General features: G+C 42.5%; 1 protein-coding gene across 3 annotated transcripts in view; it reads left to right on the top strand.

Annotated features, from left to right (window-relative positions):
• ctnnd2a (catenin (cadherin-associated protein), delta 2a) overlaps positions 1 to 11,810 on the top strand; it is a gene marked incomplete at both ends in the record, with an annotated part of 192,969 nt that extends 181,159 nt beyond the window's left edge. For 2 of the 3 annotated variants that reach the window (XM_080050439.1, XM_080050437.1), the window contains 4 exons: positions 3,579 to 3,705; positions 9,556 to 9,687; positions 10,345 to 10,421; positions 11,391 to 11,810. In XM_080050439.1, coding sequence (XP_079906565.1) covers positions 3,579 to 3,705; positions 9,556 to 9,687; positions 10,345 to 10,421; positions 11,391 to 11,810 — 756 coding nt within the window. The remainder of the gene's footprint in view (positions 1 to 3,578; positions 3,706 to 9,555; positions 9,688 to 10,344; positions 10,422 to 11,390) is intronic. The other variant, XM_080050438.1, reaches the window with a different exon arrangement.
• Between the last annotated feature and the right edge of the window lie 686 nt (positions 11,811 to 12,496).

The following is a 12,496-nucleotide window of genomic DNA, read 5'->3' as shown; positions in this document are numbered from 1 at the left end:
GAATGTTCTGTTTTGCCGACCGACGTTTAATTTAACAGTTTAACAGCTGTTCGCTAAACGAACGGGGCTTACGTCACCTTGTGCATCGCTCTGATTGGTTGTAGTGCTATCCAACTGCGTGCAGTGGCATTTGAAATGCACGAGTAGGAGCCGCCCCTTGAGTTGGAAATTACTATTGATCGTGGCCAGACCCTCTATCGTTCAAGATATCAGGGTCACATGGTTTCATATGTTGGTAGTTCATCAACATGTATGATAGAAGTTTTTCTATGTGAATAAATTTGCTTTGGCACAACAGTTGATTAAGTTGACAGCAAGAAAATTTACTTTTACATGCAAAATACCTATTTTGGTGAAAAAAACATGCTTACCACAGCACCATGAGGTCCTCTCTTTCAGGGCCATGGGGAAATGAGAGGGGCTTGAAAACATATATATCACATGACCACAAATGTTTTCCGTTGCCTAGATACAGGGGGTGGCTCACATTACCCGATGCCTCAGATTCCCCCGTTCTCCCCTATGTATAATAGATTATATGGTAAAGACTGGATGCAGGGAAAAAACAGCTTGCCTGCTTCTGTCCAAATATTAAAACATATACAGTAAATGTTTTAATTATTTACTTTATATACTATACTTAATATCTTGTCATCTGGGAACCCACATCAACCCATCATCCATTGCCACACAGTGAAAACAGTAGAAGACAATGAGAAAGAGATCAACCAAGACCGACCTGGGGGCTCATAAACTCTGTGTATTGCTTGGTTTCCCTCTGATGTTCACCTGTATTAAACAGGGTGAGACTCAGACGCATGGAGTGTCGCATTTTAGAGGCTGATGACAGTTTTCAGGAATATGGATAGGAAGAGCTGCAGCACACAGTATTCTGAGCCATTTACAATAAATGCAACAGCAGTGTAAAGGTCAATTCCTAAATCACTGGAACCACAAGCAACCACAATAAAGAATGCAAAGGTCAGAGGAACGTTATTCCTTTGAGAGATGGATCCTGTTTGAGTGAAACGACTGCAGCTGTAGATCTGAAAATGAGTGTGAAATGAGTGAGCGAGGGATAAGTATTGAAGGACAGAAAAATTGACAATGTTCAGTAGTCACTGAGGGCCAGAGGGGATCTACCACTCATCATGTGTAACCTTTTACAATGTTTGGCATAATTGCTGTCCGGCATGAATACTGCAGGACACACACACACACACACACACACACACACACACACACACACACACACACCTAATTTGTTGGGGCAGTAATCGCTCTTTACCTCGCATTCAGGCGACCTTCAACTTACCACCCACTGAGGGTGAGAGCAATAGGCAGAAAGGTTGCCTAGCAACCCATACTTTTTTCTTTTTTTGGTCTAATTTCTACATTATGGATTTAAGGGAGTGTACTCACTGATACTGAAAAAAGCATTGGTCCTTGGATAATGTGGAAAAAACTAGACACTGTCGGATTTTGTCTCATAAGAAATTTTGACGTTGCTTTAATATTTATTAAACCCATGAAATCTTTACTGACTGACTGACTAACTGACTGTTGGGCCAGACATTACAAACTAATGCATAGTCTTTTTTCTTTTTGTTGATATCGCAGGAATTCAGGCTGATTTATGTGGAATCATTGGAAATACTATATTTGACCATAAACATAATTAATCAATGAGTAGCTGGAACAATCTGATATAATATTTACTGCAGACCTATATCACAACTTTAAAGCTACTTAAGAAGCAATAAAGAAATAAACTATGTCAAGTTCTAAAGTTCATTCATTTATGTAGAAAGATATTAATTGTAATAAGACGTTTTAAAACGTTTTCTATGTTTTTTTGTACAACCTTTCTTCATGTCGCTTCTAGGGCCCCTTCTGCAGACTGCCCACACCACTCTGCCAAATGCATTCATCATTCAATACTTAGTGACTATGTTCATTTGAGGAGCATGACAGCTTGACAGTGTCCAATTGCACAGCGGCAGCAGGGTAGCATAACATGGTTAATAATGAGATGTGATGGAGGGGGTGGAACTCAAGGAATAGAAGGTGAGTGAGAAGACTGAAGGAGTGGTGGATAAAAAAATAGAAGTGGAAAGGAGGAAGGGATGGAGAGAGAGAGAGAGAGATGTCGGAGAGTAGACGTGAGCTAAACCTTTGAACTGCTGTGTGTCTGTAGATCCAGCTTGTCTATTAGTCCTCAGTGCTGTGCCTGGAAATAGGAGTCAGGGGAGGACATGGGACTACTCCAGCCTTCTCTCTTTTGGCTGTCTTTCTTCCCCTCTATCTGTAGCCCTCCCTCTGGTTACCTCTCTCCTCCTCTTGCTATCTTTACTCTCCAGTCATTACTCTCCCTCCTCCTCCTAGCGCTCATTATTTTCTCTCATCTTTTTGTCTTTTCTCAGCTTCTACCCTGTCTGTCCCTCCTCCCCCCATTGCTGTCTGCCTCATTCTCCTCCTCTTAGCCTGACTGTACCGAAGTGATTCACCGCAGTCTAACCAGTGTCGCACTGTGCAGCCGAGGCCCCCAGTCAGACAGTAAAGCTAGGATGAAACTATGATCCTTTATCCTCTGCCTGCTGCTTTTTCTTCTCTCAGAGGAACCCAATTATCTTAATGCTAAATTGAATTTGGTTCCAGCTCTATGATTGTTGTTGACACTTCTAATCCATTTTTTTTATGAAAAGAGCTTTGCCCCAATCACTGCTTAACTAATGCAGAGACAAAGTCATTGGCTTGGCAGTAATTACTCTTGTGGAGTTGTTAGTGATTTTAATTTTGTTTTGTTTTTCTACAAGGACAGTGGGATATTCGATAAAGCTAAGGCTGGTTTCAAGAGTGTTCATTTGTAGCGTTGGGGTGGTTGTGTGTGCCAAGAACTCTAGAAATCCAATACTGAGTGAAATTTGCAGAAGTTTACACACCACTGCTTTTTCTGACAGACAGCCAATGACAAACTTCTGATTCACTGTGATCCTTTCTGACCTTATGAAAATTGATGCTTTGTGCAACATTTCTTTCAACCAATTCATACGTAGAAAAATGTAGTGTGACTGTGTCTTCAACTTGTGTATCATCCAATTGTGCCTCAAAGCTCTGGCATTGAACAGTTATTGTATGCTGCATCATGGGTACACGGAGAGCTTTATATCCAAACCTATTCGTTCTGTGATTCATCAAGACTGAATTAGTGTTGTGTCCATTGTTAAAGTGTCAGTTCCTACTACACACTTACCCAACTGGCGGCATCATTAAGATTGTTTGAAAAAAAAATTATCTTGCCGAGTGCTTCGAATGAAAAGTTTGATGTACTGTACTGTAGTTCCGAAAATATATATTCCTCAAATGTCTATAATGAATATGCATCATGACTTGTGTTTGTTATTTGTAGTTTAATATTTAAAAGAGAGCTGACTTTGTGAAGGTTAACCCTTTTTGGACACATTTACTCATGGACGTCAGTGAAAAAAAGAGACAAAAAGAAATCCACCAACTGAATATTTGCTTTTAGTGTTTGTGCAGTTTTTCATCACCAAATTGTAACCAATTTGTTTTTGCAGGATGGTTACTCCCAGTATCACTTTGTGGGCTCTGCCTCAACGATAGAGAGAGACAGACAGAGGCCCTACTCTTCCTCAAGAACTCCCTCCGTCTCCCCTGTCAGGACGTCACCAAATAACCGCTCTGGTGAGGAACACATAACACTTACAATACATATATTGTGTGTGTGTGCGTGTGTGCGTGTGCGTGTGTGTGTGTGTGTGTGTGTGTGTTCCTTCCTTTACCTTAACCAGCAGTTTCAGTTGAAGACCTTCCATCTAAGGACTGTTGTACCAAGTGAGATTCCCTTTCTAATTTAAAATCCAGGTCAATTTTGTTTAAATGAAGGCGTGTGTATAATCTCACTTTACCAGACATCAGGCTCAGCAACATCGCCTGGGCCTGGAGAAGTTCAGGTGAAAAAGTTAAAAAGGGGATCAGAGACATAATGGAGTGTCATCACCCCGAACAGGAAATGAGATTAGAGCTGATGAAACAGAAGTCATCAAAAAGGCAGTTTCCGTGCCAGGTGTTTTCTAACAGCCAATCAGCTACCTGCTTCAGTGTTTCACCGTCATATTATTACTCTTGATGAGATTCAATATGTTAGGGTTGTAGAAATGCTTAAAAGTATTTTAAGGTTTAATAAAATAAAAGATATTTGGTGATAGTGTTATTTTTGTTTTTGTTTTACTTCTTATTTCAGCATTTTGTATGTGGTATAGGTATAAAAAATAATGGATCCTTTTTAGGGGAAATAAGCTTGTTGTATGAAGACTGGATGAAGTGACAAATATCTAGCCTGCTTCTGTCCAAAGATTTTTTTTTAATATATTTTTTATACTATATACTGTACTTCATATCTTACCGTCTTGTTTCTTCCCGTCTTTATGCTAAGCTAAGCTAATAGCTTTTTGACTCATATTTTATGCAGACAAGACACTGGTATCATTCTCATCTAACAGTCAGCAAGAAAGTGAAAATGCCTATATCCCAAATGCCAAGCTGTTCTTTTATGTGGCAGGATGATGATTATCATTATGAATACTATTATTAAAACCACAGGATTTTCTGTGGAACAACAGCAGGTATTTTAATTAAAATTAAAGGTTATATTTGATTCTAGATTTGGCTCTGTTCTTGTTATCATGTAACCTATGTGACAAAATTCCCCGCATATCAGGGAATGAACTTAGATCAGCAATTAGTACAAAGATGTACATATGTGCACATATAAGTGAGTCTTGAGTATAACCAGACTGAACAGGACACATATGGATCCTAAGCTGTAATTTAGACATTAGCTACTAGCATCAACATTTACCAGTCGATCAGTCTTTCCACCAGGCTAAATAGCTGTGAGCTGTGCTCGACGCCCACAGGCTTCCATTCTGTAAAGTATGATTATGGTTAGCTTTTAGCTTGGGCCACTGGCCTTCATGCTCAGCAAAGGGCACATTAGCATTAGCTGTTAGCATCAGTAGTAGAAGAGCCTTTAGCTGTGCTTTCTCCACACGGGGCTTAGCAAGCTGATGAGGCAGAAAAGTACTTTTCCTTCCTTGCGGCTTACAGAGGTCTTCAAGGACCCAGCTAAGAGGGAGAGACGGAGGGAGTGAGAGAAAAGTGTGTGTGTGTGTGTGTGAGAGAGAGAGAGAGAGAGAGAGAGAGAGAGACGGAGGGAGTGAGAGAAAAGTGTGTGTGTGTGTGTGTTTGTGTGAGAGAGAGAGAGCGCGAGAGAGAGATGGGACAGAGAAAGAGGTGGGTGAGATAAACAGAGAGGGAGATAAAGAGAAAAGGCAAGAAGAATTAGGAATTGAGGGATGGTTAAGGCAGTGCGCAGGACGTAAGGATGAGGCTTTTACTTTGACCAGCGACATTGACATTTTTTTTAAGGTGATTGTGCATAGACAGATCTTCTCTCCCGCTCCTCCCTTCTCTCTACACTCCCCCCTTTTACCTTTCCTGGTCATCCTCCTATTCTCGTTCATTCGTTTCATTCTTCTCCATGTCCATGTGCTCCTCTTTGTAGCAATTCTACTTTGTTCTCTCACCTCTGCCTCTGATCTCTAACTCTTTATACTGGCTGCATTATGCACACACGCACACACACTCTCACATATACACTCACACCCACACGCATCTCTATCTCTTCTGTGCATATGCTGTAGACTGCAATCCGGCCCCTCAGAGATGGATCAAAGCAGGAGGAGTAATGATGGCGCGGTGCAGTCTCACTAGGAAAGGGGGAGTGAAAGAGGGAGGGAGAGTGAGGATAAAGTGGTAAAACTGTGAAATAGTCAGAAGTAGGGGATGGCAGAGAGAGAGGGAGATGCAAAGGGAGAGGGAGAGAGAGAGACCTTTTGCATGTATCACGGCCCCCACAGGGTCCTGCTGTGTTTTGAGCAGATAGATCGAGCCTCCCAGCCTCTCATATCCAGCAGTTACAAATCAGTTCCCCACGGTAACCGTAACCAGCGGTGATGGCACCGTCTCTAGGGGTGACTGTGACAGGTTTGAGCATACACCTTAATGGCATTCGCTGCAGAGGTGTCAAATGCTAAGAATTGAAAATCAAAAGTGTCAAATCATTATAAAAGCCTGTGGCTCCTGTCTTCCTCTCTTTCTGTTGCCCTACTACAGTGGCTTGCAAAAGTATTCATACCCCTTGGAATTTTCCACATTTTGTCACATTTAAAACCACACACGTACATTTATTTTACTGGGATTTCATGTGATAGACCAACACAAAGTGGTGCATCATTGTGAAGTGGAATGAAAATGAAATATAGTTTTAATTCTTTTTTTATATAAAAAACTGAAAAGCGTGCCGTGCATAAGTATTCAGCTCCCCTGAGTCAATACGTTGTAGAACCACCTATCGCTGCAATAACAGCTGCAAGTCTATTGGGGTATGTCTCCGCCAGCTTTGCCCATCTAGAGACTGATATTTTTGCCCATTCTTCTTTGCAAAATAGCTCAAGCTTCAGATTCAGCATCAGATTGGATGGAGAGCGTCTGTCAACAGCAATTTTCAAGTCTTTCCAGATATTCTCAATTGTATTGAGTTCTGGACTTTGACTGGGCCATTCTAACACATGACTATGCTTTGATTTAAACCATTCCATAGTAGATCTGGCTGTATGTTTAGGGTATTTAACCTTCTGGAAGGTGAACCTCCACCCAGTCTCAAGTCTTTTGCAGACTCTAACAGGTTTTTCTGCCCTGTATTTGACTCCATCCATCTTCCCATCAACTCTGACCAGCTTCCCTGTACCTGCTGAAGAAAAGAACCCCCAATGCATGATGCTGCCACCACCATGTTTCACAGTGGGGATGGTGTGTATAGGGTGTCAGTTTTCCACCACACATTGCACTTTGCGTTAAGGCCAAAAAATTCCTTTTTGGTCTCATCTGACCAGAGCACCTTCCTCCAACCCTTGCCACAAGCCATGCGGGGGACACAGCATATTCAGATGAGACCAAAATTGAAGTTTTTGGCCTGAATGCAAAATGCAATGTGTGGCGGAAACTAACAATGCACATCACCCTATACACACCATCCTCACTGTGAAACATGGTGGTGGCAGCATCATGCTTTGGGGGTCCTGTTCTTCAGCAGGGACAGGGAAGCTGGTTAGAGTTGATGGGAAGATGGATGGATCCAAATACAGGACAGAAAACCTGTTAGAGTCTGCAAAAGACTTGAGACTGGGGTGGAGGTTCACCTTCCAGAGGGACAACTAGCCTAAAAATACAGCCAGATCTACTATGGAATGGTTTAAATCAAAGCATAGTCATGTGTTAGAATGGTCCAGTCAAAGTCCAGACCTCAATACAATTGAGAATATCTGGAAAGACTTGAAAATTGCTGTTCACAGACGCTCTCCATCCAATCTGATGCTAAATCTGAAGCTCAAGCTATTTTTTAAAGAAGAATGGGCAAAAATGTCAGTCTGTAGATGGGCAAAGCTGGTAGAGACATACCCAAATAGATTTGCAGCTGTAATTGACTTAGGGGGCTGAATACTTTTGCACGCCACACTTTTCAGTTTTTTATTCATAAAAAAAATTTAAAACCACGTTTCATTTTCATTCCACTTCACAATTATGCGCCACTGTGTGTTGGTCTATCACATAAAATCCCAATAAAATAAATGTAGCCGTGTGGTTATAACGTGACTAAATGTCAAAAATTTCAAGGGGTATGAATAATTTTGCAAGGCACTGTAAATGTTTGCAGTTACATTCAAACCAAGAAGTCGCGAATCATGTGTATTTGTGCCTTTGATTTCATGTCAAATAATGAAGGGTTGGATTAAAAAGTAAAGTAGTATTTAGCATTCAGTATAAAGTGAGATTCAAAGGCACTTAAAAAAGCCTTTATTCTATTTGGCTATTCATGTAAGTGTTTTGCACAGCTGCTATTATAACGGTATTGGAGAGCTGTTGAAGAGAACAAACAGTGTTTTATACTGATTAGTGGCATTCTTTACATCTTTTCTTGGGGGAAAATTGTAATTATTGGGCAACTGAGAGTGCAGTCCATTAACCGTGTGTGTGTGTGTGTGTGTGTGTGTGTGTGGGTGATGGGTAGTCACACAAATTTTGAGTATTGTTGCACACTTGTTCCTCTCTAGTAGCTACAGTCCTGCATCTGCAATTCTCAAAGCAGTTGAATGCAGGTTCAGAGCTTATTTTTTTGAATGTCCTTCACTTCGGAGAGTAGTATACTTTATATAAACTATATATAAACTGTATATACTGTAGATAGATGCAATGCATTTTTTAAAGCAGTTAAAGGAATGTTTAGCTTAGCAGATGCAGGTATGCAGGATTCTGGAAATTCAGTGTGTCAAGATAACAGGGACTGAGTAAGCACTTTAAGTATGCTATAAGGGGATTACATTGTGATATGCTGAGTTAGTGCGTGTGTGTGTGTGTGTGTGTGTGTGTGTGAGAGAGAGAGAGAGAGAAGGGGGAGATGGACACTATACATTATGTGTGCTGGGTCTGTGCATGTGTGTATGGTTGCGCACAGGCATGTGTGTGGTGATGCATGCATGTGTGTCAAATAGATCTGGTCTGAAAGCTTGAGAAAGTGACACAAATGGAAAAATTGTGAGGTGTGAAGTTGTAGAATAAATTTGAAATTCAAATAGGCTGTTGTTTGAGAGGAAATCAGCCATCAAGCTCAGCTGTACTGTAACAGTGCAGGTGTTAGAAACACCAGTTGGATTGCATTTGAGGCTAATAATAAGTATATTTATTATTAGTTGCAGAAAGTAAAAAGAAAGGGGGCGCCCTTAGCTCAGTTGGTAGCCAGCAGCGGACCCGGGTTCGATTCCAGTCCGTGGTCGTTCTCTGCATGTCACTCCCCTCTCTGCCCCATTTCAGCTCTGTCTACACTATCAATAAAGCATAAAAATGCCCCCCAAAAAATAAAATAAATAAAATAAAAGTAAAAAAAAATAGTTTTGATTGAAAATGTATGAAAACTTTTATTTTTATTTTGGCTGTACATTTGTTTGCCCGAGAACTCCATCTTTTACAGGATTTGGGGTTACGTGGCCTGCCATTGTTCTAGTTTAAGGCACCATTGTCAAATAATGCTTGTTTTTGTGATGGTATTATGTCCAGTGTTAAGATGACTACTGTTTTTGAGAAAACGGTGTCTGAACTGAGACAATTTGATTTTCAAATAATGTTTCAAATAATGTTTCCAAAAACTGGTGTCTGTTTGCATGAATTCCCCAAAGTCCTTTAGCATGCTGGAGGTGACCCTTTATGCTGACAAGATAAATGATGAATAATGACTGTGCACCTTGAACGATCAAGAAACATATACAAGCATGCCGAGGGTGAAGGTGCATGCTGTTCTAGGTTTATTGCTCATTAGTGTGTGTGTGTGTGTGTGTGTGTGTGTGTGTGTGTGTGTGTGTGTGTGTGTGTGTGTGTGTGTGTGTGTGTGTGTGTGTGTGTGTGTGTGTGTGTGTGCAGCGAGCGCCCCAGCCTCCCCCAGAGAGATGATGAGTCTGAAGGAACGCAAGATGGACTACGATTCCACAGCAACCAACGCTGGTTTCCATAGCAACAAAGGAGAGCACACATCTCGGAAAGACGGCATGGCAGGTGCGCCCGCTTGTCTGTGTGTGTGTGTGTGTGTGTGTGTGTGATGGAGCGACCGAGAATAATTAAATTATTCTTTTTTTATCCCCCTCTTTATCATTCTTTCTCAACTATTTTCATTCCCTATTTCTCCTCCTCCTCTTGTCGGTCTTTTCTCCACGTCATACTATTTTTCTTCTCTTACTCACACACTTTTATTTTCCTCTATCTTTGCCAGTCTTTCTGCCCAGTATCGGCCTATCATCGCTCCTCTCTCTGTTTCTTCCTCTCCCCCTCTCTTCTATTACAACTATTGGTCTCTTTTTCTTGTATTTCATTTTCTAACTATTCATTCTAATCCGTTACTCTCAATGTTTTGTTGAGGTCACGGGGGGAGGGAGAAGGGGGGAGGGGAGAAGGGGGCACAGGCTAATTGCTGGACTTGTATAGAAGCTGCAGACATTTCCAATTAGCTTTTATTTGATTGTACAATTTCACACAGGGTTTTGTTAATCTGTGGATTATTATTATTATTATTATTATTATTAGTATTATTATTATTATTATTATTATTATTATTATTATTATTATTATTATTATTATTCCCAGTAGTAGTGGTACTATGGTCATTCACATTAAAGTGTTGTCTTTCTCTTTTCTTTCTATCCTCCATCGGTCCAGTCCAAGTATCCTGCGGAACTTCTACGTTGTTCAGAAACTCTTACCTGACCGCCAGTGATGATATCAAGCAGAACCAGGTGAGTCAATGGTGCTGTAATAAATGTAGCACGTTTTCTAATGTACACACAGATATACACACCAGCAGCACAGCAGGGTTTTTTTTTTTTTTTTTAGCGGTACATGCTTGTCATCCAGGCTCTCATAAATTGGCATATGCTGTCATAACAAGCTGGTTGTTAGGAGAGATAGCGCACACACACACACACACACACTCACATTCCTACATGCACACAAAAGGTGTCTCACTGTGATAAGAGACGACCCGGCAGAGCGTGATGCAAAGACACACCCTCAGCTCAGCACAGAGTCAAACACTGCAACCTGACATCATCACACCCAACCCGGCAATTAAAATCATTACCTCGCTTGATTGGACTAATTATTTGCTTGTGTTTAATGACTGTGCTGGTGACGAGAGGGGGACAGAACGCATCATAGCTTTAACTTTTACCAGCAAGATTGGAATTTAAATTTTTGGTTTCATGAGCATCTGTGTTCAATACATCAATGATTGTGTGAGTTCCTTTGTATGGTTACAAACTCCAGATTTACCACTGGCAGTTAAACTCTACTGAACCACTGTTGTTGAAATGGGTGTGTGAGCAATGGGTTTCAACACATATGACACCAACACACAGACACACACACACACACACACACACACACACAACCAGGCTGTGAAAGTTACAGTGTTAGAGATTGCCCCTTTCAGTGCCTGCATGTAATAGAAAATTCACAGCATGGAGTCCCTCCCTAGCTGATTCCTATCTGAGCCTTTTTATTACCCGTAGCTGCCTGCCTCACCAAACCTTTCTCCCCCATGTGCTCACGCTCTACCTGCCACTCTGGCCCCCTCCTCATCTCTACCTCTATCTCCCCCACCCTCTTTTCACTTTGCTCCCTCTATATATCCACATGCCTCCATTCTTGCTTGCTGCACCTCACCCCCTCCCACATACCCACCTTTCCACCTCCACCTCTGCCAGGTTCCGGCCCCGCCCTGCGTTGTGCCCCCTCAGCCCCAGCAGGACAGCCCGTCAGTGGCCGTGCTAAAAGACTACGACCCCTACCCTCCCCCTCCCTCCTTCCCCCAGCCGCAGCCGCCGCAGCCCCCGCCGCACAGCCAGAGCCGGAGCTTTGACGAGGTCTACTACGAGGACCAGGGACCTCCGCCTGCCCCGACCCAGCCACAGCCCCAGGCCCAGGCCCAGGCCCAGCCCCAGGCCCCTCCACAGCAGCCCCCGGGCTCCAGCGCACCGCCCCGAGACCCAAGAGAAGACCTGCGCATGCACCTGGGTCTGAAATCCACCGGCAACTACGTGGACTTCTACTCGGCCTCTCGGCCGTACAGCGAACTGAACTACGAGACCAGCCACTACCCGGCCTCACCTGACTCCTGGGTCTAGTGAGACTATGATGATTATAAGGGGGGTGGGGGGGGGTTGAGAGGGAGTCTGTGTGTGCGTGTGTGAAAGGGGATTATTTTTTGCAAGCGATCAACAGCAGATTAACCCAAGGTGACAGTCACGGGAACTGGAAATTGTGTGTTCTCTGAAATATAGGGGGAAGACAGAGCTACACGTGGTTAGAAAGTGAAGTCAGTTCGAGTGACTAAGAGAGACTGTGCATGTGCATGTCGACATTTTCAGTTTTCTTTTTCTTTCTTTTCTTTTTTCTTCAAAGTCAGCTCCATTACACCGGTGAGTGGATAAGGTGGGAGTAGTTATGAAGAAGTGTGTTTGAAAGGTGAGAGAGAAGTGGGTAGGGGAATATGGGAAGAGAGAATAGGAGCAGGCGGAGGGAGAACGCAGCTGAGAAGAGGGACGGGATCAAGACATAACAGATGAGGGTGAGCTCTTACTTACTGTATAGGAGTGGCCTGACCTTGTGATGAGAAAAGAGAGGTAGAGAGGAGAGAGCGAGATGACATGAGGGTTCTTGAGGAGGTGAGTATGGATAAAAGCACAAAGAAAGATGAAAGCACATCAGGCACAAGGCAAGCAGTAGATGTTTACCATTTCACCCAAGTGACATACGTTCGTAGCTCTGCTTTTCTCTCACCTCGTTTGTTGCAATGGCCTTGCCGCCTACG

The sequence above is a fragment of the Ammodytes marinus genome (assembly GCF_949987685.1).
Source record: "Ammodytes marinus genome assembly, chromosome: 21".
Lineage (NCBI taxonomy): Eukaryota > Metazoa > Chordata > Actinopteri > Uranoscopiformes > Ammodytidae > Ammodytes > Ammodytes marinus.
The sequence above is the reverse complement of the archived record's forward strand: the minus strand, read 5'-3'. Positions and strand labels throughout refer to the sequence as shown.